The following is a 23,948-nucleotide window of genomic DNA, read 5'->3' on the forward strand; positions in this document are numbered from 1 at the left end:
TCAAGATCTGAGCCAAAAGCTTAACCAATTAAGGGACCCAGGAGCCCCTCTTTTTAGAAGTTTTAAAGTCTATTTTTTTTCTGATATATATATGGATTTTATTTACCTTTGTTTGAATTATTTTTCTCTTTCCCTTCACTATCAGACTATGTGTATTTAAGGCTAAAGTGAGTCTCTTTCAGGCAGCATATCCTTGGATTTTCTTTTTTTAATCTAGTCAGCATTCTATGTCTTTTGATTGGAGAATTAAACCCATTGCCATTTAATTATTAGTAAGGAGTTATTGCCATTTTGTTCATTGTTTTCTGGTTGTTTTATTCTTTTTTTTTCCTTTGTTCTTTGTTTCTTACCCTGCTGTCTTTTATTGTGTGTTTAATGTTATGTGGTATCAGTATCCCTACTCTTTTTAAATCATGAACTTTTGAATAATTTGATTAATTTGAATAATTACAATTTGAACAATTACAACAAAATCTTAAAATTTTAACATCTTTTTAAAAAAAAATTTTAAAAGATTTATTGTCCATTTTCCAAAGGAATATAATGGCAACAAAAAACCCAAAGACACCTTATTAAAAGTATTTATTCTTAGTATGGAGAACATAATTTCAAGATTCCATATTTTAACACCCTTTTTAAAACTAGTAACAACTTTGATGGAATTCCTTAGCACTTTTTATTTTACACTTTTATTTCTCTCCTCACATTTTACATTATTGATATTATAACTTACATATTTTTATATTGTGCAATTTAACAAATTTTTGTAGTTATGATTATTTTTACTACTTTTGTTTTATAACTACTAAAATTGTTAAGTGAATTATGCACCACCATTACCATGGTACAGAATCGATTACCATAGTGTGCAATCTAACTTTGATAGTATATCTATCATTCACACTGCTTTATGTTTTAGGATGTTAATTAGCATCCTTTTATTTCTACTCAAAGACCTCCCTTTAGCAGGTGTAGTGGTGATGAATTCCCACAGCTTTTATATGTTCAGGAAAGTTTTTATCCCTTCCTTATTTCTGAAGGACAGCTTACCAAGTATACTATTTTTGGTTGACAGGTTTTTTTGTTTTGTTTTGTTTTGCTTTTTGTTTTTTAAATTTCAACATTTTGAATATGTCCTCCCAGTCTTGTCTGGCCTGTTAAGTTTCTGTTAAGAAACCTGCCAATAATCTTATGGGGTTCCCCTATACATAACGTCTTTTTTTTCTTGCTTCTTCTAAAATTCTTTGACTTTTGACAGTGTAATTGTAATGTCTCAGTTCGATCTATTTGGAGTCTTTGGGGTCTCCTGGATCCAAATGTCTAATTCTCTCCCCTCCTTGGAAAAGTTCCAGGTATTATTTATTTGAATATACTTTCTGTTCCTTTCTCATTTTCTCCTCCTTCTGGAATTCCCATGTGTTTTTATTGTTATTGTATTAATATTGTTTTTATTATTTTCCATATGTCCTATAAGCTTTCTTCACTTTTTTAAAAAGATTTTATTTATTTGAGAGAGAATGAGAGAGAGAGAGAGAAAGAGAGAGAGAGAACATGAGAAGGGGGAGGGCCAGAGGGAGAAGCAGACTCCCTGCTGAGCAGGATGCAGGACTTGATCCCAGGACTCCAGAATCATGACCTGAGCCTAAGGCAGTCGCTTAACCAACTGAGCCACCCAGGCACCCTTTCTTCATTTTTTAATTCTTTTTGCTCCTCTGACTTGATAATTTCAAATGTCCTATCTTCCCGGTCTCTTATTATTTCTTCTGCATATTGAGTCTCCCTTTTTTTGTTGTTGTTATTGCTTTTTGAGTTTTCCTTTTAATCTACTGAATTCTTCAGTTACTGTACTTTTTAGCTCTAGGTTCATTTTTTATAGTTATTATTTCTTTCTTGAACATCTTATCTTGCTCATGAATTATTTTCCTAATTTTAACTGTTATTCTAGTCATTAAACTTCTTGAAGAGGACTATTCTGAATTCTTTGCCTGACAGTTCATTGATTTCCATTTCCCTGTTTCCATTTCCTTCAGTTATTAGTTTCAGCTTTCAGTTTCATTTGGTGGTGTCATATTTACCTGATTTTTGTGATCCTTACATTGGTATCTAAGTTGTCTCATCTTTCAGACTTCACAGGTTTACCTTGCAGAGACAGTACTTCACTAAGTACTAAGTCAGCTAAGTTTGGGGTTCTGGACCTGTCTGCTGGGATAACAAGATTCTTGGACAATGGGGCCTGCCATTAAGGTCTGAAGGCAAGGTAACTGAGTTCTGTCAGTGCTGGGATGATGTGACACTGGCTGAAAACAGCTTATTAGGATTGCCACTGGGTTCCCTGACCAAATGAAACTGTGGGATCAGCTCCACTGTTGCCTTTGTTCCTGGCCAGGCTTATCTAATAGTGAGAACTGGGAGCAGTAGTGGCAGGGGCTATGAAAAGAGCTGCCCTTCCCTGCAGGGCAGTAGGACAGGAGCCACAGCATGCATGGCTTATTGTTTGGGCACCTGAATCAGGCAAGAGTGTGCAATGAATATTCTAGTTAGTGAGGTCACTTATTTTGCTCTACAGGTGGGGAGTGTCATGGACTATGCTTTCTGTTTTAAGTGCCACTGTAAGCAGGGCTGGGGGAGGCGATACAACTTCCCGTGAATTCTGATAATGTTCCCTGGTCAGGCAGCTTGAAGGCTGTATTCAAGAGTAATTGGGGCCAGGGGGCCTGGGTGGCTCTGTCAGTTAAGCCTCTGCCTTCGGCTCAGGTCATGACTGCAGGGCTCTGGGATCAAGCCCCATGTCAGCCTCTCTGCTCAGCAGGGAGCCTGCTTCTCCTTCTCCCTCTGCTTCTCCTTCTCCCTCTGCTTGCTGCTCACCCTGCTGTGCTCTCTCTGTTGAATAAAAAAATACAATCTTAAAAAAAAAATTAGGGCTATGAATTTATTTCCCTTCTTTGGGCACAGCAGGAGAAGCAGCTCCAATGCCACTAAGGTCTGTTTGTGGTACTGTTGCAAATCAACCCATTCCCCAAGTTCCCTGGCCAAACAGGGCTACTCTTCTTTGGGGGCAATCAGTTCTTCCCTCTCACCTCAGCTTGCATGTTAGTGGGTTACAAAACAACTTCCAGGTGTTCTGTCAGCCCTGTCATAGGGGCTGGGGGCTAAGAGAGAAGATGGGAGGGGCGTATGACACAGTTCTCCTGGCTGGGTGCAGGAAGACTGAGACTCCAGGGCTGGCAAAACTCTATTTGAAAACCCAGATCCGGTAGGTCTGTACCCGGCTGTGGTATGAATGCAGCTGGTCAGAATGCATCACCTATTTGGCTCTGCGGATTTACAAAGTCACTGGTTGGAAATATTGATTGGGCCTGCAGGTGGAAATGTTGTCTGCTAAGATTTGAGTGTTGGTTGTTGGAAGCTCCTCTCCCCTTCTCCATCATAATGAGATTCCCATGATCCCCATGGAGTGAGATCAGAATAGGTGCTTCTACCAAAAACCCCACTACCCTCAGGTGGCTGGATGTCTCCCCTGGGACCTCTTTTTCCAGTGGAGGAACTATAGGTTTAGGGGAAACCTTTTGGCACAGTACTGCACTGGGTTGGGGGAGAAACAATGCCATCAGTGTGTAGCTACTTCTCATACTCTTCCAGTCCATTTTGTCTTGGCCTTTGTGGCATGAGGGGCACTTGTCTCACCCCCATTTTCCAGGACTTTCCTAGTGGTGCCCTGTCAAAGAATAGTTGTTAGTCATTCTTGGGGGTGGAGGGGAGCAAATTCAGGAACAACTTATGTCACCATCTAGAATCACTCTCTATTGCTACATTCTCAGATTGTCCTCAGTGGTAGCAAATTCATGTTCTCTCAAGGTAAATCTGAGTTTTAAAGTCACTTGGAGTCAAATCTAAGAAGTTATGGCTCATATAGCGTAATTATAAAGCTGTGGGTCATAAACCTTTTGACCACATTCCTTTTGAGAATCTGATTAAACATATGAAACCTAGAAAACAAAAGGTAGATGAAAGAAATACTGCATTTGAGAGCACAGGCCCATTTCTGAGATGGGAACTTTTCAACAGTTTTGTCAAAAACTGGGGTTTCTATTCAGCACAGGAGTTCTCAGTGCTATAAACACATGGAGGCCTGTGTTGAAGGGCAGGGGCAGTTCATTGTCCAGTCCCTCCACCATTTTCCATTTTTCTTAAGGATTATTTTTTAGAGAGAGAGAGTGAGCAGTGGAGAGGGGAAAGTGGAGAAGGCTTGAGAAACCTAAGCAGAATCCACACTCCACTCAGCACAGAGCCCAATGCAGGGCTCCATCCCATGATCCTGAGATCATGACCTGAGCTGAAACCAAGAGCTGGGCACTTAACCAACTATACCACCCAGGTGTCCCATACTGTTCTCATTAATGTTCCTAGAACAGGGCCTGGTACTTACTAAGCCCTACGTATTTATAGAAAAATGAACGAATGGATAACTTAATATTGGGTTTATAGATAACATTTCAGTTATCTAAAGAACTCCTGTGCTAGAAACATTATTAAAGAACCACTGGCACAGGTAATTCAAGTGGATGTATTTCTGGAAGCAAAAATAAATGGAAGGTTAGCATTTCCTTGAGATTTAACAACTCTCAGGATTGGCAATATATTAATTCCATTTGAAGATGAGTTCAGATAAAATCTCAGCACAAGGCACAGTGAGGGTTCCGTATGCAGTGTGACAGCACGACAGTCCATCTCTGAAACATGAACTAGGGTTAAGAAGCCCAGCATAACTTTAGGCAAGAGCTCCTCTGCTGATGGATGAGGTTGTCCAAGTGCTCATACATTTGATTCTTTATAAAAGAAAGAAAGAGCAAGAATAAAATGTGTAATCTTACTCTTTTGGTATATACCTATGGGTGGCCAGAGAAACAATGATTGATTACTGGTCTCGAGATCACTGGCTAAAATAAAGTGCCTTAGCTTCTGGATGAAAATGAGGATGGCCAATGCAAAACAACAGGAAGAGAGAATGCACGCTCAATGCTACTACAGAGACATCTTCCAATTCTGCTGAAAAAGGCAAAAAAAAAAAAAAATTAAAAAGACACATTTCATCTAGCAAGGACAATACAAAGGGGTTATATAAATTTATTTTTCAGATAACACTTGATTAGTTTAGAAAATTCCCATTTTCAATGCTTAATTCCATCTCTCATTTAAAAAAAAATCACTAGAAGGACAAAAAACTCCCACAAAAATACAATCTGTATCTGTTCTCTATTTACAGATAACCGGTCACTATTAAGGCACAGACTGATTAAAAGCTAACATTTATTCAAATAATCCAAATATTTTGTGCATCATAGAACACTGACAACACCATATACTGTAGTGTCATATTCCCTTCATTGCATCAAGAGAAAGTGAGAAAAGTAATTTCCAGTGTTTTTTGGTTTTGTTTTTAATTTTTAGCCACCCTATTTAGTTTAACTGGGACAGTTTTCTCTTTGGCATAGTATCAAAGCACTGTTCATAAAACCTGTTATCAAGTAAATACTGTGAATTCATCCCATCTTCCTCCTATTACAACTGCATGGTAGAGCTGGGGAAAGAGCTCTAAATGATGTTATTATTTTTTCTAATTTAGGAAGGTCTTATTAAAGAAATGAAACTTATATCACTGAGTGGAATAGGAAACGAATCCAAATTCTTACCCTGTGCTGAATGTGTAGCATGATGTGTCCATACAGTCACGTAAAGCAGGGAACTCTATCGTACATGTGACCTGTGCACAGGATGATTCTGTTGTACTTGCAAAAGAAGCAATTTAGTTCTCACACCTAAGCATGCAAGATTTAGTTTAGGAATAGGCATCCCCTTTGTGCTGTCATTACGGATATAATTTTATGACAGGCCCATTACTTATGCCTTCCAGGTTACCAATATTATTTTTTAAGGTGAAATTTTTTTCTTAGTGCAAAATTTCAATTATTTTTCTTACTTTAATGGAAAGACTTAGTCATGGAAAAATATCTGGAGAATCTTTCTAATCTCACATTTGTATGAAAGTCCCCAATTATTATGTAGGCTTATGTAATACCTTCTGCTGAGAATGTGTGACAGTGGTTTATGTCCATGTAGAAAGTCTTGAATACTGAACATAAATAAGTCATTACAGTACAGGTAATTCACAACATTTCCTATGGGAAAGTTTTCCAACAAATCAATACACTTGGAAATAATATTGCCTTGAAGAAAGAGAGGCACTTAGTGATTTTCTTCATGGATTGAAAACCCTTCATAAATCTATAGTAAGATGTCCGAAAAGACCTAGGAAACAATGTTGCCTGATTTCTTGGACTTTCACAGTATGAGATAGTAACAATGAGTCTAGCCACTTAGAAAATAGTCTTTTTTTTGGGGGGGGGGGGTCTTCCTTTGGAACTCAGCTGTTTTTATAAACTGTCACCCTGAAAACTTAAATAAAGCCTTTCTGTTCTCAACAAACACAAGTCTACTTCAAGCAGACAGATATGGTTTTTGAAAGTCCTGTGACCATATGGAGCACAGCTAGAGTGTACACGATTAGGATAGTAATCTATTTCTCCTCTTAATGGCAACAGTGCTGTCTTGTCAGATGATTATTTGTCTTTTTTTTAAATAAAGTGACAATCTAGGGCTCCAGTTATTGAATGCCGTCCATTCTCTACCATAAATCTCTAGTAGATATCAATTTAATCAGTTATGTACTGTATGCTTATAATATCTAAAAATAAAAGTTTGATATAAATAAGTGTCCTTTAGTGGCAGTATACTAAAGAATAGCCCTTTGCCTTCAGACAACCATTAAAATCATTTTAGCAATACAGGCAGCGGCTAAATATGATGACTGCAAAGGGTTAATATTGCAAAGTCCATCTGGTTTTTCTTTGTACCTGTTATGTGAAATAGGTTAATTGCTAATTATTTCTAGGATGTTGATATAAATGAACAGAACTGGTCCAGAACCAAGGGGAGTCATTTACATTTCCCAAAGTCAGAATATTTGGCACAAAACTAATAATCCAGTACCATTTCAAATAAAAATTTGATTGTCAGAAAAGTATGCCTAAATCTGATTTGTACCAATACATCAGGTGACATGAAAGTTGAGAGAAAGAGGCATGATTTCCACAGGACAAGAAATTAGAAAGTGTAAAGTGCTGAAAGACCTCAATAATTATTTTAAAGCAGTACCAGAAAATTCCATTTTGATTATTTTTTAAAAAATCCCCAAATCCCTAAACAAAACAAGCAAACAAAAAGAACCTCTAAGTTTTCTGGCATCCCAGATGTCAATTAATCCTTCATTTTAAGTAAAAAAATCAGTGCATACATTACTTAGGTAAATAAAAACAGGAAATAAAGCCCTACCCTCAAATTGTAAGTTCTGTCGGATTGCCGTTTTAAAAAAGTCATCCAAATGTGGCATTTCTGTATGATGACATAAGATCACCTTCTCTCTTTTCTTCCTTTTTGGCACAAAGTTCAGGTTTGAGTAAGATGCATTGGTCCTGATACCAGACACCCAGAGTACTGAGGACGGTGTGCAGTGAAGGCTGTTCACAGATCTCCTGTGTCCAATTTGACAGATTTGGCGGGCGCATGCCTCGAGGATATTGCTACCAGCGGCCACTGACACTAGCAATGTCTGAGTGATACTGACGGGGCAGCCTCCCACTCGCTCCGCCTTCCAGGAAAGAGGTGCGTGCACTTGGTGGTTCAAAAAGCTTTCTTCGATTTTTATTCAGTTCTAGAGAGAAAAAGAGAGAATTGTTAGAAGCTCAATGGAAAAGTTCTATAATCTACGGGACAAGGCAGTAGAGCACAGAAAATGGTGGCATAGAAGGGTTTTGGAGGGAAAGTCAATCTGGTAGCAAAAGGAAAAGTTTTAGTTGCTGGTCAAGACATTTCTGAAATGCTAGAAAGTCTGATATTAAATGGAGCATGTTGGTAGTGAGAGAACCAAGGACAGTAAATTATTTTTATTGCAGTTTGTAAACTATCCGGCAGATATGTCGTGTTCTCAGAACCCTCTATATTCCTGGTAGACAAATTAACCGGTTTGAACTATCCCAAATGTCATTGCAGAGGCAAGGAAAGGGGAGCCATCAGAGGTGGTGAAAGGCATATGAGAGGGTGTATTACCAATGACACAGAAAATTATTACAGCTACTGAACTCATCCATGTCAAACACAGCATTCATTAAACTACTGAAGTCAGACATGAAAAGGAAACTCCACACAGAAATGCGAGAATAACGAAGGAGCATGATGAAGTGTTAAGCCACAGCCCAATGGCTCCACTGACTCCTGATGCCTCTGCTCCTTGAGTCAGAAAGAGTTATGTGAGGAACTGTATCAGCAGGAGTTTCCTTTGAATAAAAAAATCAACTTAGTAAAAATACCAACGGTTTGTGAAATTATTGTAACTGAAAACAACTAATGCTTGAACTCAAGTTCTCAGGGAAAAACTAAGATGTTTTAATTTCATTTTAAAGAAACCAGAGTCCTGAGAAAAACACAGTTTACTTTGCCTTTCATCAACTAGAAATTACTAATTAGAAAGGAAAAAATTAATTGAAGCAGTCCACCTTGTTTATCACTATGCAACAGTCCCCTTTCCCCCAACACATGTATTTACAAATCCTCAAACCAAATGATGTAACTCCTGCTAATGAACTCATACCAGTAAAGAGAATTGTCATACTCTAGAAATTAGAGTTCCGATAGCCATCAAACCAAAGTATCAAATAATGGGATTATATAGTTGATGTGATTAAAGTTGTGTTGTCTTTTCCTTTCTTTTTCTTCCCTCCCTCCCTCCCTCCTTCTCTTCCTTCCTTTTTTTTTTTTTTTTTTTTACAGGAGTACAGCCAGTGATCCAGGATGTGCATTTTGCACAGTAACTCAAAACATTCTCACCACCACACAGGTACAGTCCCCTTTCCAATTCTGAAGTTGCGCTGCAAGCTATGGCTATACCAGTGCTGGGTTCAGAACAAGAGATTCAGGTTGCAGTGGGTTGGTCACAGGTGGCTAGGGACAGCCATACGGCTGGATGTGCACTCATCTCCCAAGTTCTGGAAGATGAACTGGCACCCTTAACATTTTACTCCACTACCTTCCAAAATGTAAATGTCTGCCCCACGGGGGTGATGCAGGAGTGGAGACATCTCTCTTTTGGTCACAGTGAGATCTTAGGGAAGAACAAAAATAACAGAAATTTAGTAGTGCTTATTATAAGATAAGCACTTTATGATTTGGTTTGTCCTATTTAAGTCCTCCTTAAGGCGTAAGTGATATTACTATTCTCCATTTTATTTATTTATATATTTTTTAAAGATTTTATTTATTTGAGGGAGAGTGAGTGTGAGAGAGAGAGAGAACGCATGAGCCAGGGGAGGGGCAGAGAAGCAGACTCCCTGCTGAGCAAGGAGCTGGACATGGGACTCAATCCCAGGATGCCAGGATCATGACCTGAGCTGAAGGCAGACGCTCAACCAACTTGAGCCACCAGGTACCCACTATTCTCCATTTTAGATAAGAAAATTGAGTTTTAAAAATAACATTTAAGTGACAGGCTGAAACTCTGCCTACATAGAGGTCCATGTCCTGTGCTTTGGGCTCCAGTGGTCCATCCAAGTAGAGAAGACCAACTGAGGCATCGGAATACAAATTTAAAAAAATCAGTAGTTTCAGGTATGCCAGATAATACAGCTATACTTCAGATTTCATGATACCAAATTTATTTTTTAAACAGGAAAACACATCTTTAAAACTCTGGAGAAACAAGGAAGATATCAGCACAAGCAAGATATATGCAGGCTCCTTTATAGATGGCTACCTTCAAACTCCTGCAGAAACACTGTAACAATGACATTCCTACTAAAAGTTGAACACATGTATCTTGTTTAAAAAACAGAGATTCAGAAATCAAGACAGAATTTAACGTATTAAAAGGCAAATGTAAGAGAGTTAAGAATGAATCCCCTTAAAAGTACATGGCTTGGGAGAGTTTTATCACCTTCTAGTTAGAGGACAGTCTTTGGTCTTCATTTTCTCATGAGAGAATAACCCATGAATCAGGAAAACATTGCCGTACTATTGAGAAGGAAGAGGAATGAACAGGTGAAACACTAGTCTCCCCTAGCACACGTAACATGTACAATTGAGCACATGAAGAAACTGGGCCGCTGAAGACAAACACATTTTTAAAAGAGACATTGAAAACTTTATTCTGGAAAGTCACATCAACTAGATTTTTGAGAGCATAAAATGATCATGAAGGAATTCATCCATTCCCTAAAGAAATAATTTCTAAATAATTTCTAAGGTATATATTTCTAAATGTGAAACAGATAAATCTTCCAGAGATTATTAAAGATCAAGTCCTACTGAAGAGACTTTAATTTTTGTCGTTCTTTTTTATATTAAAAAGCAAACTCCCTCCTGATTTTTTTCAAGTAAACCTAAGAGATAGTTTGGGAAAATACCAACCTTTTTCTTTGAAATTCCAAGGTTCACACAATCCTGGCAGCTCTCAGGATCTTGTTGCGGGTCTGAACAGAGTCACAAACTAAAAGAATAGGTCAGGAAATGTTAGATCTACCTGAGGCTGATGTGGGAAGCCTGTCTACAGGATGTTAAAGTTCCTTTTACCTTGTTCCTGTACATTTAGTTAATCACTCAATAAAATATTCTGAGAGAAATCAAAGAATTTTCAAAAAATCATAGATTTGAAAAAAGACCATTTTCCCCCCTCTGATCTGTCTCTATTAGAGATAAATCTCCTCTCCTTCTATGACATTAAAAGAAATGTCCTCGGGCCCAAGATTAAAAACAAAATAAAACCTTACACTGAAAGAATGACCCTGATTACAAATTAAAAATCTATAAAATTTTAGAAAGGAATTTTGAGCAAACTCTGTATCTAACCAAACTATATAACCACAAGACAAACATGAGTAAAAGCTGCCCAGCTATCCTGCATTCTATCCTTGGAAATGGAATGTTCTGAGACTAGGAATGGATGTCTTTGTTATCAGATGAGCTGAATTGGAAAAAGAAGTTTTTTGACAAAGGGTTTCTCAATAAAAACTTATTACTTGCAGAGAAAACAATTTACCAGGTTCAAACAAATACGCTCAACAAAGTAAGGCAAAATCATACTTAAAATTATCGAATACTTCACACTGTGCCAAACATTCATAAGGCATCTATTCAAAGCCTCTAATTTCCTTTAAAAGCAAGAAGACTTGTGAGCCCCATTGAGAGAAGTGGTTTATAGAAGTAGTATATAACCACAACAGAACCACACTGAGAATGAATGAAGAAAAAAAATTTTAAAGAAGCTTCAAAACCCCTCCTGTTTCCACTCTACTCCCCAAAACCTATCTGGAATACATCACAAATGTCTTTCAGGATAAAGGTCCCAATGATTTAGAGATATCTGGTTGTTGCTGGAAGCTTTACAAAGTTTGGGTGCACGAAGAAAGAACTTAATTTTCATCATACGGTCCCTGACATTCCATGATTTTCTAGTGAATAATTATCAAATTCTAGGACATAAACTTCTCTGGTATAAAGGTGCCTGCTCACAAGTATATATTTACACTACAGGCTCAGTTATTATGTGAGTTAATAAAATTTTAAGCAGTATATTAATTTCTTTTTTAAATTAATAAAAGAATATGAACATATATAAGGTTAATTTGAGTCTAGAAATAGCATTTAGGGCTAAGCTTCAGAGTAAGCAAATTGCAAATTATCCTATTGCCACAGGTAGTAAAAAGAGAAAGAACAAAAGGGTGTACTGCTAATCACATACACTGGTAGAACTGTCGGTTATTTTCACTACCCTGATGACACAGCGCATGGAAGGACAGACCTTAGAAAAGGAAGGTGATCTTACACAATCATCTATTTCAACCCACCTTCATGGTTAAGAAACTAAAACCAAATGAGGTTTGGAAACTCACCCAAGGACTAATGCCTCGGTAGAGGCAAAGCCCAGATCTCCTTATGTGAATACAGTGCTCTTTCTATTATACAAAGCTGATCTTATGAATGAAACAAGAAAAAGCATCTGCCCTGTGGAGTTTCATTAATGCAACTACGTGGGTGCGCAGGAGGGGAGAAGATTTCTCCAACTGACGTCTGCAGAACCCTATGCACGGAGGACCCTAACAGGCTGCTCAGTGGCTGAATTTCCACCCTTCTTTCAGAGCTGCTCTGCTTATATGTGCTTCAGGTATTAGGTCTATATATAAACTTCCTGATGGGGTTGGGAGAGGGATGCAATCTCAGGCTAAAATTAAATGGAAAATGACAGGTTTTTATTTTATTTGCTGATCTGATAAGTGAATGCTATTTGGAAAGGACTTGCGCTGGAAAGAACTTGCACTGGTTGGATGGCACCGCTGGCCTCATAAAGGCAAGAGACTGCAAAAATCAATGTTGTGAAAAGGCAAAGTCATTTTCCCACCACACCTGACACTTGGCTTCTGCCCTTGGTGTCTCTTTCTGAGAAACTGGCACACATATAATATTGATATTAATGAACTTCATCAGAACTTCAAAAAGTAACCTCATTTTTTTTTGCCCTTTATGTTTCTTTTTGCCGTTATATTTCTCCAAACAACTTTTTGAGGTACATGGTTATATATCTGCAGATTCCTGACTCACCACCCAGCTTAATTCCTCTTAAATGGCAGGTACTCAGGAAATACACATAAGAATGTTTTCTAATACATAGAATATGCAACAGGTGCACAAAAAAGGTGGTCTGGGAGACAGACAACATTATCTTCCTTCATTCTATAACTACATTCAGGATTCTACACCCTTCTGTGACTCACAAATTCTATTAAGAGTTTGGGAAAAATTTTAAAGCAAGACAATATTGCCAGATTTCAGCTACAGCAAGGATCCTTCTCTTCTTCTCTGGTGCAGTTATCTCAGCTGGCAGACAAGGATACATGCAGGTGGAACATGAGAGCCAAACCAGTAATTATTCCCAATGATTATTGCTTAACACAACCATGAAAAAGAGAATTCCACCTCTCCCCCATTCTTAAGTTCTGCAAAGGGCAATTTCGGTTAGATCTTGCTGAAGAGATCTGTTTTAAAGAACAACATTGTCAAGGCAGGTCTTCAGGCCAATGCCTTGATGGAGTAGTAGGGATGTTGTCAGCATTTGTCACACTGTTAGTGGGAAAACACTCTAGAACCACAACCACAAGGTGTCCGCGTGTAAGCAAGTGGTTGATGGACAGAACCAGCCCCACAGGCTGGGGCCATGGGCAGAAGTTATTCAGATTTTAAAATGTGAGTATGAGGATTTATATTCACCTGAGATAGCAAGCAGCATTTTTCTTCTGGCACCAAAAGTCGTAATTCCCAGCTCCTTCAGATCCTGATCTGTGAGAGTGAGGAATGTTTGAAGATCGATCTGTAGGTGAAAAAGTAATATAAATAACCAACACATTAATCACTTATTTTCTTGCTTACTAAAAGTTCAACTCATTATTACACATATTCCATTTACTAATATGCCTACTTCTAAAAAGGAACAGTGGTGTCACAAAGCAAGGGGACAAGGGCTAAGTAATAAAGGTGGTGAAATGGAAGTGATGATTCTAGCATAAAACTTAGGCTAAGCCAGTAATTTAATGCAATTGAGATGAAATATTTAGGTCTTAGCATTCTGGCAGCCAGAGCAAATTCTATAGTTTCAGGGAACTCATAAGAGGAAGGATACATACCTGTCCAGAAGAGAGAAACTATTTCTTAGCTTTGGATTTTGAATTGATTAAGCATAGCGCTATAAAAAACTGAATAATACCATCTCTGGTATCCTCCACTGTGTTCTACATAAGAACGAGAGAAGAATTCCTAAACTACATCAAACAAATGGTTCACTTGGCTCAGCCTGGCAAATTATCTCCAACAGTGGCATACAAGAGGTATTTCCAGGGACAATGTAATTGCCCTCTCTGGCATTAGCAACAAAGTAGCTCAAGAATATGACCCCTCCTTTCAAGACACTGTGGAGTAATAGAAAGGTAATGGGCTCTGAAGCAAGAGAGAGTTGGCTTTCTATTCTGCCTCTGCCATTACTAGTTGTGGGCACCTAGGGTTGACAATACTGTACCCTATGGGGCTCCAGTGGGCATTAAATATGATTGGATATATAAAGCAATGGGCTCACCGAAAATGTAAAATAACTGACAGCTATGGCTAGTGATTATGTATTTAGACATATCATCTGTGAAAGTGGCTAAATGAATATTCAACTTGCTTACAATAAACTAAATCCCACAAGGTCACTTAATGGGAAATTCTTGTTAAGTGATATCTGAGCATTAGAAAATATCCTACATGAAAGAAACAACCAAATTTATACTTTTCATTCAAATTATATAGAAATTAATTTGAGATATTCTGTTTTCATTTTGAAGGTATATCCAGATCTTAGAAAACCTTTTCATCTATCATGTCTAAAGATATGTTTTTAGAAATTCAATTAAATAGAGATTCTCTGTTTTAGGGATCCTTTCTTTCTAAAGGGCAAGAGACTAAATATTTCAGTCTTAGTGGGACAAATTATCTCCTTTGCAACTATTCGACTCTCCTATTTGAACTTGAAAGCAGCCATAGATAATATGTAAATGAATGAGTGTGGTTGTGTTTCAATAAAACTTTATTTACGAAATCAGGCAGGTTTGCAGGCTACAGTTTGCTGTAGTTGCTCTAGTTAATAAATATTCAATAAAGGCAGTCTGCCTTTTATTTTATCTTTTCTTCCTTCTTGGAGTAAATGGTTAAAAAGTACCTTTGCTGACCTCTGGTCTAGTTAATAAATATTTGATAAAGGCAGTCTGACTTTATATTGTCCTGCTTTCTTCCTTCTTGGTGTAAATAGATAAGAAATACCTTTGATAAATTTATTTCTATGCTTCTTTAAATATTAAATACACATAGACAAAACAAATCCAAATATTATTGAATAACGACCAATCTTTTACTTCTTTGTCTGGACAAGTTAAAATACTCTGCCCTTGAACTTCTCAATCAGCTTCCCTTGTCTAACCAGCAAAACTAAATCAGTAAATGCAGTTTTTTAATGCATTTGATGAGGAAAAGTGTTATTCAGCTTAGAGAGTTCATTTAACTCAGTTAAATGAACACTAATTTAGATTCAGGGAAAAGAAAACAAAATCAATACGCTAAAATCCAATACACACAACATTTTTTTGGTGTTAAAAAACAAAAAAGTTCACCAATTAAATTTAATTACTTAATGAACCATGGGCATAAATCTATGATATAAACTGTATAATAAAAAAATCTTAGATTCTTTTTGATGCATATGTGCTTGGGAATTACTGACTTAATCAGATGTTCTCTAGTATCAGCTAAGCCAAACTAGCATAAAACTTAAACCACACCTGGATTTGAAAAATACACACGTTTACTGAAATATTCTAACTTTTTATTGCACTGGGTTAGCTGTGCCCTGGTAACATGACAGCATTAATGGAAAGAATCATGTTCAGGGGCTCTTCTCTTTAAGTCAGCGCATAAATAGCCATCGCTTATTGGTCTGACCAAAATTCATGGTGGTGATGTTTCAGAAGACATCGCATTTCTGTCTTAGCTCAGGCAAAAGCCAAGCAGTAGATTAACAAATAAATTAACATATATAAAAAGCACATTCTCTTTTGTGGGAACAGATTCAGTAACACGATGAAGATGGGGTCAAAAACGACCACAGATTTTTACTTCAGATGTGGTCTTTTAAGTGCCACCAATGAAGGTAACAAAGATTAAGGGCTGACATGATCTTAAATACAGACTACTGCTGAGGGAGCTGTGAGTCCAAATTTCCTATGAATCAATACACTGGTTAGGTCTTTTAGCTCAAACTGGGGAAGGTGTGTTTTTGGAAACCAAATTTTCTCTATTTTTCCTATCTTGGGTTTACTAGTTGCACTAAATAAATAAGAAATGAGATGACATTTTTCTTAGCAGCAAAAACAAGTTATGAGACTTTAGTAAATGCTCAGTGAAAGCACAGGCATAGGTCAATGAGTGATTTCATTCTAGAAGCCATCATACGTACAACCAAAACGAAGGTGCCCAGGAAAATAAACAAACAGTGACTGACCTCTTGTTGCTGGAAGACGTCTGTGTATTTGCCCAGGCCCAGTTTGCTAAAGAGCTCAGGGAGGTCAGAGCCTTTGAAAGAGCTGTTCAAGTTACAGCCATTGCTTCCCGTCAGCGAAGAAATGCAGTCCATGTAATTGCTACTGCTGAGATAGTGTTCCGCTGGAAGGCAGAGCAGAGACAAGCTTGAAGTGTAAATGCCCAGAGACAACATGGTTTAATTAAAAATTTTAATCACTCAAATATTTTAGATTTCATTGTGGGGCTGAACAGAGCAGTAGCTGCCCAAATACAGCAATTCTTTACTGAAACATTGGCTTTTCATTATTGAAACACTGGTTATTGCTTTCAGGGAGGCTCCTGCCATTAAAAAGCTACACTTGGGAGGCAGCAACCCAGCAGCAGTGCCTCTGTAGTTAATAATCATTAATCATATTCTCCCTGAGCATTCAGAAACATTTGCTCTTTGTAATTGATTTGATATGAATTAAATGAGAAATTGGAAGAAAGATCCCTGGGATATAATAAAGGTATGGAAAGTTACTCTAAGTCCAGACTCCTTTTGGAAAGCAGGATGGCCCTCTGTATCCACACTTGTGCTTTCCTGTGGTCAAAGGAATTGTAGGATATTGCAACATGTAAATCTCATTCCTTACAAAAATATAATTGGGCAGTTAGTTTACAAAACAGAGCACTTTTAAAATTAAGAGAAAATACGAAGTGTAAGAATGGTGGCGGAGTTTTTGGATTTAACTTATGAACATTAGTTAACTTAGAAAATTTCGAAGACATCAATGCCGAACTTGCCTTGACTCTGTGGCTGATTTGGTGGGCAAAGATTTCTCCAGATTGTCTGTGGTTCTCAGACCCAATAACATGCACTGCTGGGTGATGGACAAGGGAGCCATGCCAAGCACTTGGCCAAATACTCAAACACTTTTCCAGAGATGCTTTGGAGAACCTAGCAGACCTGGCTGTGTAGCCATCCCTACCTCCCTGACCAACAACTGGCTCTCAATCACGTGGGGATTCTTCCTCTTATACTGAAGTTGCAGCTTCAAGAAGGATTCCCAGACTGGTGAGGGTGGAGGGCACTCACCTAGCTAATTAGATACATCGAATCTCCTTTGGTCAATGCATTCTCCAAATCTAAGAATCTGGTTCCACACTTTTTTATGTGCCACTGATCACTTTCTCTGGCCATTTTAATCTCCCAACTAAGAGTATATATACACTTCCTATATCTCAAGTGGAAGGAACTTCCTGACCAAGTTTCTCTTTCTCTTAAAAAAGAGTTGTTTTAGGAGTGCCTGGCTGGCTTAGTTGATGGAACATGTGACTCTTGATCTTGGGGTCATGAGTTCAAGCCCCACAATGTGTATGGAGCCTACTTAAAACTTTTAAAAAACACATATTAAAATATAGATTTTTTTTTCTTTTCTTTTTTTTTTAGATTATTTATTTATTTATTTGACAGAGATCACAAGCAGGCAGAGAGTCAGGCAGAGAGAGAGAGAGAGAGAGAGAAGGAAGCAGGCTCCTCACTGAGCAGAGAGCCTGATGCGGGATCGTGACCTGAGCTGAAAGCAGAGGCTTAACCCACTGAGCCACCCAGGTGCCCCTAAAAAATAGATGTTTTATCTCTTGTGGGGAGAAAGTGTAGAGACAAGGACCCAGGGTCAAACCTTGATGACCCCCCAACACTTAAAGGTAAGGACCCAAAGTCATCAATCCAGTGAGGTGCTGGTTTGAGACACACAAAGCAGAGTTTGAAGAACACACGGGAGTAACCACCAGAGTTGACAATAGGGAGGTTATTGGCAGGATGACCATATAATTTACTGTCCAAATGATATACATTTACTTTTTCTGAGAATAAAAGAGGGAGTTTACTGAGAATCACATTGGAATAACTGGTATAAACAGGGATGTCTGAAGAAAACCTGGATATTGGTGATTTTGAAGAGTGTCAAGAAAAATTGTCTAAAACTGTGCTGTTGAATACAGTAACCACTGGCCACATGTGGCTACTGAGTGCCTGAAATGTGTGTGGTGGGAATGAAAATGTTCTGTAAGATTATGAAATCTGGTAATACCAGGTTTTGAAGACTTAGCACAAAAAAAAAGTAAAATATCTCATAAAAATGTCTTTATATTGATTACATATTTAAATGATAATATGTTACATATCATTGGCTTAAGCAAAACATTAGTAAAATGTGAAAAAACATGTTTTAAAATAAAATGTTCTTAGTGATATTATGGCACATAATTTCTTTTATATTTCTTTTTATTTTGACTACTTGAGTTTCCATATTATTTTAAACTCCCTCTGCTCTTAAAACATCTAACAAAAGACAAACAACTATTTCCTTAATCATTCCTTTTTATTAATGAGTTTCCTATCTTAACCCAAATCCTGAACTTCAATTCAGCTAAGTTGTATAATCAATTTTAATTAACCAGTGTTAAGTGAAGGGAAAGGAGATAAAGACAGAAAAAGAAAGACACAAAGGGAATTTATATTGAGATGCAGAGCAGAGATCATTTCCAGCCCTAGATCTGTATCCAGCACCAGCCCGCCTCTCAGCTGCTGGGGGGACACCATGCTCATGCAAGTCTCCAGGCTACTTCTGTCAGTGTACTTGGAATGTGTTTTCTTATTTCAACCTGGCTGACACGATGACCAGCCTTTTCAAATCTGAGACCCTGGACAACATGGCCCACCTGACTGAAAGTAACAATCGACGGTAGACCACATCCACTACACTCATTCAGACTGCCTTTCTTCAAGTATTCTTCAAATACACCACACTATGTGTTCCATGATTCCAAATTCATTGAAAACCTTGAAAAAGGCCATTAGGTGCCTATTTTGTGATTACCATCATCAATTCTTGTCTGCTTACTTATTTATACAACCCAGAAGTGTGGGTATTGTTACAGACAAAACCACTGGACTCATTCTGAGTCTCAACCACATTTGTTCAAAGCCAGAGCCTCTGTGCTTTGTTTATTTTTTTTTTAAAGATTTTATTCATTTATTTGACAGAGATCACAGGTAGGCAGAGAGGCAGGCAGAGAGAGGGGGAAGCAGGCTCCCTGCTGAGCAGAGAGCCCGCTGTGGGGCTTGATCCCAGGACCATGAGATCATGACCTGAGCTGAAGGCAGAGGCTTTAACCCACTGAGCCACCCCAGCATCCCAGCCTCTGTGCTTTAAACTCTTTTTTCTATTTGTGCCAATTCAGCTTTAACTTGCCAGTTTAAAAAATCAGATCTGCTCTTCACCTTCCGTAGCTCTCCACGGGCCAAGTCTGCCCAGTTTCCCTGTGTTTTCCATGATGCTAATGCGACAGCATTCAGCTCGGCTCCTTTACATCCCTGTGTTTTCCTCATCATCTGGATGTTTTGCGTGAGCATGGCCATAGGTTTATTCAACAAATATCTACTGAGTGCCTAGTAAGTGTCGGAACTGCTAGACTCTTGGGAAGAAACAACAAATAATGTGCAGCCTAACAGAACACTCAGCACCCGGGCAATGAGTGAGTGCTTGCTGAATGAATAAATGTGTTTCCTAGCTTGTGAAGCTCAAATTCTCCGCAAGTATAAAAATGCAAGTATAACCAGTGCTAAGTGAAAGCACAGACAAAAGGCCATGAAAGCACAGAATTACGCCCTCTACTTCACCTGGAAAATGGGGAAGGCTTCACAGAGGAGGTGGCATAGGATTATGCTAAATACTTGAAGGTAGGGGGTCCAGAGTTTATATCCGAGCATCACCCTAAATCAAACAGACAAATTTCAGGCTGATTACATCTAAAAGTATGAAGCAAAGTCAAAGCTCACTTGATTTGTTTTGTTTACGTTTGGGGCTGCCAACAGAAGCTGCAAATTCACTAGGACTTGGGGGTCCTATTCCATTTCGGTCCCTCCAGTTATCAGATTCACTTCCACTTCCCAAGTGTTCACGACTGCTGGACCTTGAGAGGGACATTGATGAGCCCTGTAAATAATCAAAGTCAGATGTGGACATATTAAGGTAGGTTTCCTAAGATTTGAGGAGAAGAGAATCTACATTAGACCATCACCAATTACTTCTCTGTTCAACCACTGCAGTTTTCCCACACATGCTGATTCTCAGGAGTCTGTGGTACCTGTATATATGGCCTCTGCCCTCCAGCCACCAAGGACACCTGGTAATATACGCAATGAAGTCTTTCTCCTTCATTATCAGAGTGCCGAACAGAGTTCTGAGAGCCCTCAGGATAAAGCCTTGCTCGTCTAAGTTTTGGAGCAGTAGATACTCAGAGTCCTCCCTATTTTGGGGAACTACAAAACAAATCTTCCAGCTGGAACAGCAGAGATTCTCTACCTTGGATCACCTACGAAGGACAAATAGGAATATGTGTGGCTACACCCAACCCTTTGATAGGAATACAGCTCCTAGGCTAAGTGAATCAGAGTGGAGAGGGCTGCCATCTTTTCCATGTAACCCTCATCCCAACAATGATAAGGTCTTTCCAATAAATTACAAATACCTGAAAAAATTTACCTTTTTAAATTCCTCCCCCCAAATATAAAAATGTAAAAGATCTCAACATGTGCACTGAATTTGCATTTATTCATTCATTTATTTAATCACTGGCATTTTACTTTGTACTATACTACAGTATTCAAGTCAGGATTCTCTGGTTTTCAAAGTAGTATGTTGGGGAATTCTAAGAGAATCTTTCACTATTCAGTAATCTCACTTAATTCAATTTCACAGCAGCATAACCACGAGTTCCCTTCTTAACACTTTTTCCTTCAAGGCATCATGAAACCACATTCCCCATGTCTTCAGCCTATTCCCTGTGGCTTTGTAGGATCTTCCTCCCCTTTTCCACTCCAAACATCACATTACCCTGGGCTTGGCCCTAGCACTCCTTCTTGTCTCTCTTTATACTTTCTCATTAAGTTATCTCAACCTCTTTCAGAGCTTAATGACAACCATGACTTCCAACCTTCTATCTCCAGATTTGACTTCCCTACTGAAATTCTTAATAATTAAATTGCCATTCTGACACTCCATTCTACTGTCCTGTAGGCATTTTAAACTTAGAATGCTTGAAATTGAATTGATTACCCATCCCACTAGCTACACTCATACACACTCCTCCCCCAGAATTCTTACATCTCATCCAGTTGCTAAAGCTGAACTTCTAAGTTGTCCTCATGTCACCTTCCCCCACTACATCAAATCCATCAACAAATTCTATTGATATCATCTCTAAACATACCCCAAAACTACCTACTTCTCTCCATCTCCACAACTGTAACCTGTAGCTACCTCACGAATATTTTATTCTACTCTTGCCTCCCACCCCAATATCCATTTTTCATAAAGCAACTAGGTTGGTTTTTAAAAAAAAAAGCAAATTAGAACAAATGATACCTTCTGTATGAAGTCTTATAATGCTTTTCTAGTACTTTGCCATGGGATGAGGTGCTCCCTAACTGATCTTCTTCCTCTCTCTCAAACTCTCAGTCTTCAACACTCTACCACCCTACCCAACTTCTCCTCCATGAGCGTACCAGCTGGTTCCGTCTTCAGGTGATCAAGGTCTATTACTGTTTCCCTAGATCTTCACAAGGCTGGCCCGTTCTTGTCATCTAGAACTTAGCTTAAATGTCATCTGCTTATAAAGGTCTGCTATAACCATCTAATGTAAAGCATCTCTGTCTTATATTTACGAGGGATTTTTTTTTAATCACCTAAAGACTTCTTTTTTGTTTGCTTTGTATCTCTCTGTACCCACCAAAAAGAAAGTTGAAGCTGTGTTCGAGCACTGTATCCCTAAAATTGTCTCCAGAAACCAAAAAGATGTTTAATAAATATTTGTGGAATTACTGAATCTATAAATATCTTTTCCCACTTCTATGGGATGCGCTTTGCTGACTTTTGGGAAGGGGCAGAGGAAAGAAAGGCTCCTGAGACGAAAGAACTAGTGTTTTCAGTTAAAATCATCTTTAATATTATACTTCAACCAAGATAAATCCAGTGTAACAAGGGAAATAAGAATATGTTCAAAACTGGCAATAACCAGAAACATCAATGAGATCCTTACTGTAGTATTTATATGTATATTTAAAATTCTTCATCTAAACTCTTTTTTTAGCATAAAAATACATTCATCTAAGATCTAAGCCGACTTGATACACACAGCTATGTCAGACCTGAAGAAACATGGTGATTTCTAAAAACACTAAGTAAAACATAATCTTGTGATATCTATGAGTTCACTATCTACTCACTAATTTAAAGTACCATAAAGAGCAGCTCATCTCCATTCTTGGATTTGTAAGACTTAAAATAATCAGACAATCTCATTACTCTTAGTGGTGGGGAAATTAAAAACCATCTTTGAGTCCCAAAGCATATTTTCATTTGCTTCAGGGAATATGCAGCAGAGAGGGATAGCAAACAGAAAAGGAAAATCCTAGACCTTTCATATTTCTGTTGATGTGGCAGAGATACTGTAGGTGAAAGCAGCCTTTTGTTCAACCTTTTGTGTCTCAGTATTTGATCAAGTGGATGGGGTCATATTTTTGAGTCTTGGAGAAAACAAAAAATGCCTCGAGCTGCCTGAGTCTTATCTGAAGGAACTCTTTGGAACAGGCTCATTTCTCAAAGCTGCCCTAAAACTGGAAACAACTGCTCAAGTCTAGCTTCTCAGAAATCTAAGAAGCTCAAAGCATCCATTTCTTGCCTCAAGCAAGCTTCCTAGAGCAGGAAATTCTGTGAGCCTTGATCCCTGGCACACGGAGTGAGCAGCACATTCCTATCAGAACCCATTGGCTAAACAAGCTGCTTCTCATAGATCAGCATTCCACTTGTCCATTTGGTTTGGTTTGGTTTGGTTTGTTAAAGAATAAGGGAAAAAAAGTGTTTCTTGCCACCTTCTAATTTCAAAATGTTAGTGCTATAGGCAGAGATGTGGTTAATTCTTTAATAAAAATGTTTAAGTTCTCCCTACTTTCCCCAGGTCCTTCTCCATCACACCCTGTCCCCATGTGCTAACCCTAAGAAGCAATCCTCACTGCTCAGTTTTTAAGCCCTCTGAGCTATGGCAGAATAAAGGAAAAGTCATGCATGTGCAGATAACAACTGCACAAATTTAGATCTTGTTATTGTAAGGGACTCTTCCATCCCCTTTCAATGGATTTGGGATGCATGAAGAAAAGTTCAAGTCCTACACAACAGGGAAAAGCTAGAACACCATTACCAAAGAAAGTGTGGTTATATCTTTTCATCAGCATTGTTGAAGGGCCTGTAAATAAACACAGGTTACATGGTGAGAGCCCATGCACTGATCTAGCTGCTCACACCCTCTCCCGTACCTTCCAGTGTGAACAGGTTGCTAGACATTAACCACAAAGGGGGAACAGGCTAGCCCAAGATAGCCAAAGCAAGAAAAGCCACAGGAGGGAGTTCAGGCACTGAGTCAGACCCTGCACATCCCTGCCTCGAGAAAGTGGTCTATCCATCCTTGGACAGGGGCTGGAGCAAAGAGTCTTTTAGGTTTTAAAATAATTTCAGCATCCTCTTCCTAGGGTTATCCCTCTTTAGACCAGTGTTTTTAGAAGGGTGTCTGCATCAGAATCATAGGAGGCTTTTGCTGAAAATGTAGATTCTTGATTCTTGCTCCTTATTTGATGAATGAGATCCTGGAGGAAGCATGTGCATTTCTACCAAGCTCTCCAAAGTGAATCTTATATACGT

At 38.4% G+C, this 23,948-nt stretch overlaps 1 protein-coding gene across 3 annotated transcripts in view; it reads right to left on the reverse strand.

Annotated features, from left to right (window-relative positions):
• Positions 1-5,092: 5,092 nt before the first annotated feature.
• Positions 5,093-23,948, reverse strand: part of BICC1 (BicC family RNA binding protein 1) — a 261,380-nt gene continuing 242,524 nt past the window's right edge. For 2 of the 3 annotated variants that reach the window (XM_032842699.1, XM_032842690.1), the window contains exons 18-21: positions 20,033-20,189; positions 16,187-16,347; positions 13,369-13,468; positions 5,093-7,768 (exon numbers count right to left, since the gene is read on the reverse strand). In XM_032842699.1, the coding sequence (XP_032698590.1) occupies positions 7,638-7,768; positions 13,369-13,468; positions 16,187-16,347; positions 20,033-20,189 (549 nt within the window). In that variant the 3' untranslated portion in view covers positions 5,093-7,637. Of the gene's footprint in view, positions 7,769-10,515; positions 10,595-13,368; positions 13,469-16,186; positions 16,348-20,032; positions 20,190-23,948 lie in introns of all 3 variants that reach the window. The other variant, XM_032842707.1, reaches the window with a different exon arrangement.

Source organism: Lontra canadensis, unplaced genomic scaffold (genome assembly GCF_010015895.1).
Source record: "Lontra canadensis isolate GAN:19392208 unplaced genomic scaffold, GSC_riverotter_1.0 scaffold3, whole genome shotgun sequence".
Taxonomy (NCBI): domain Eukaryota; kingdom Metazoa; phylum Chordata; class Mammalia; order Carnivora; family Mustelidae; genus Lontra; species Lontra canadensis.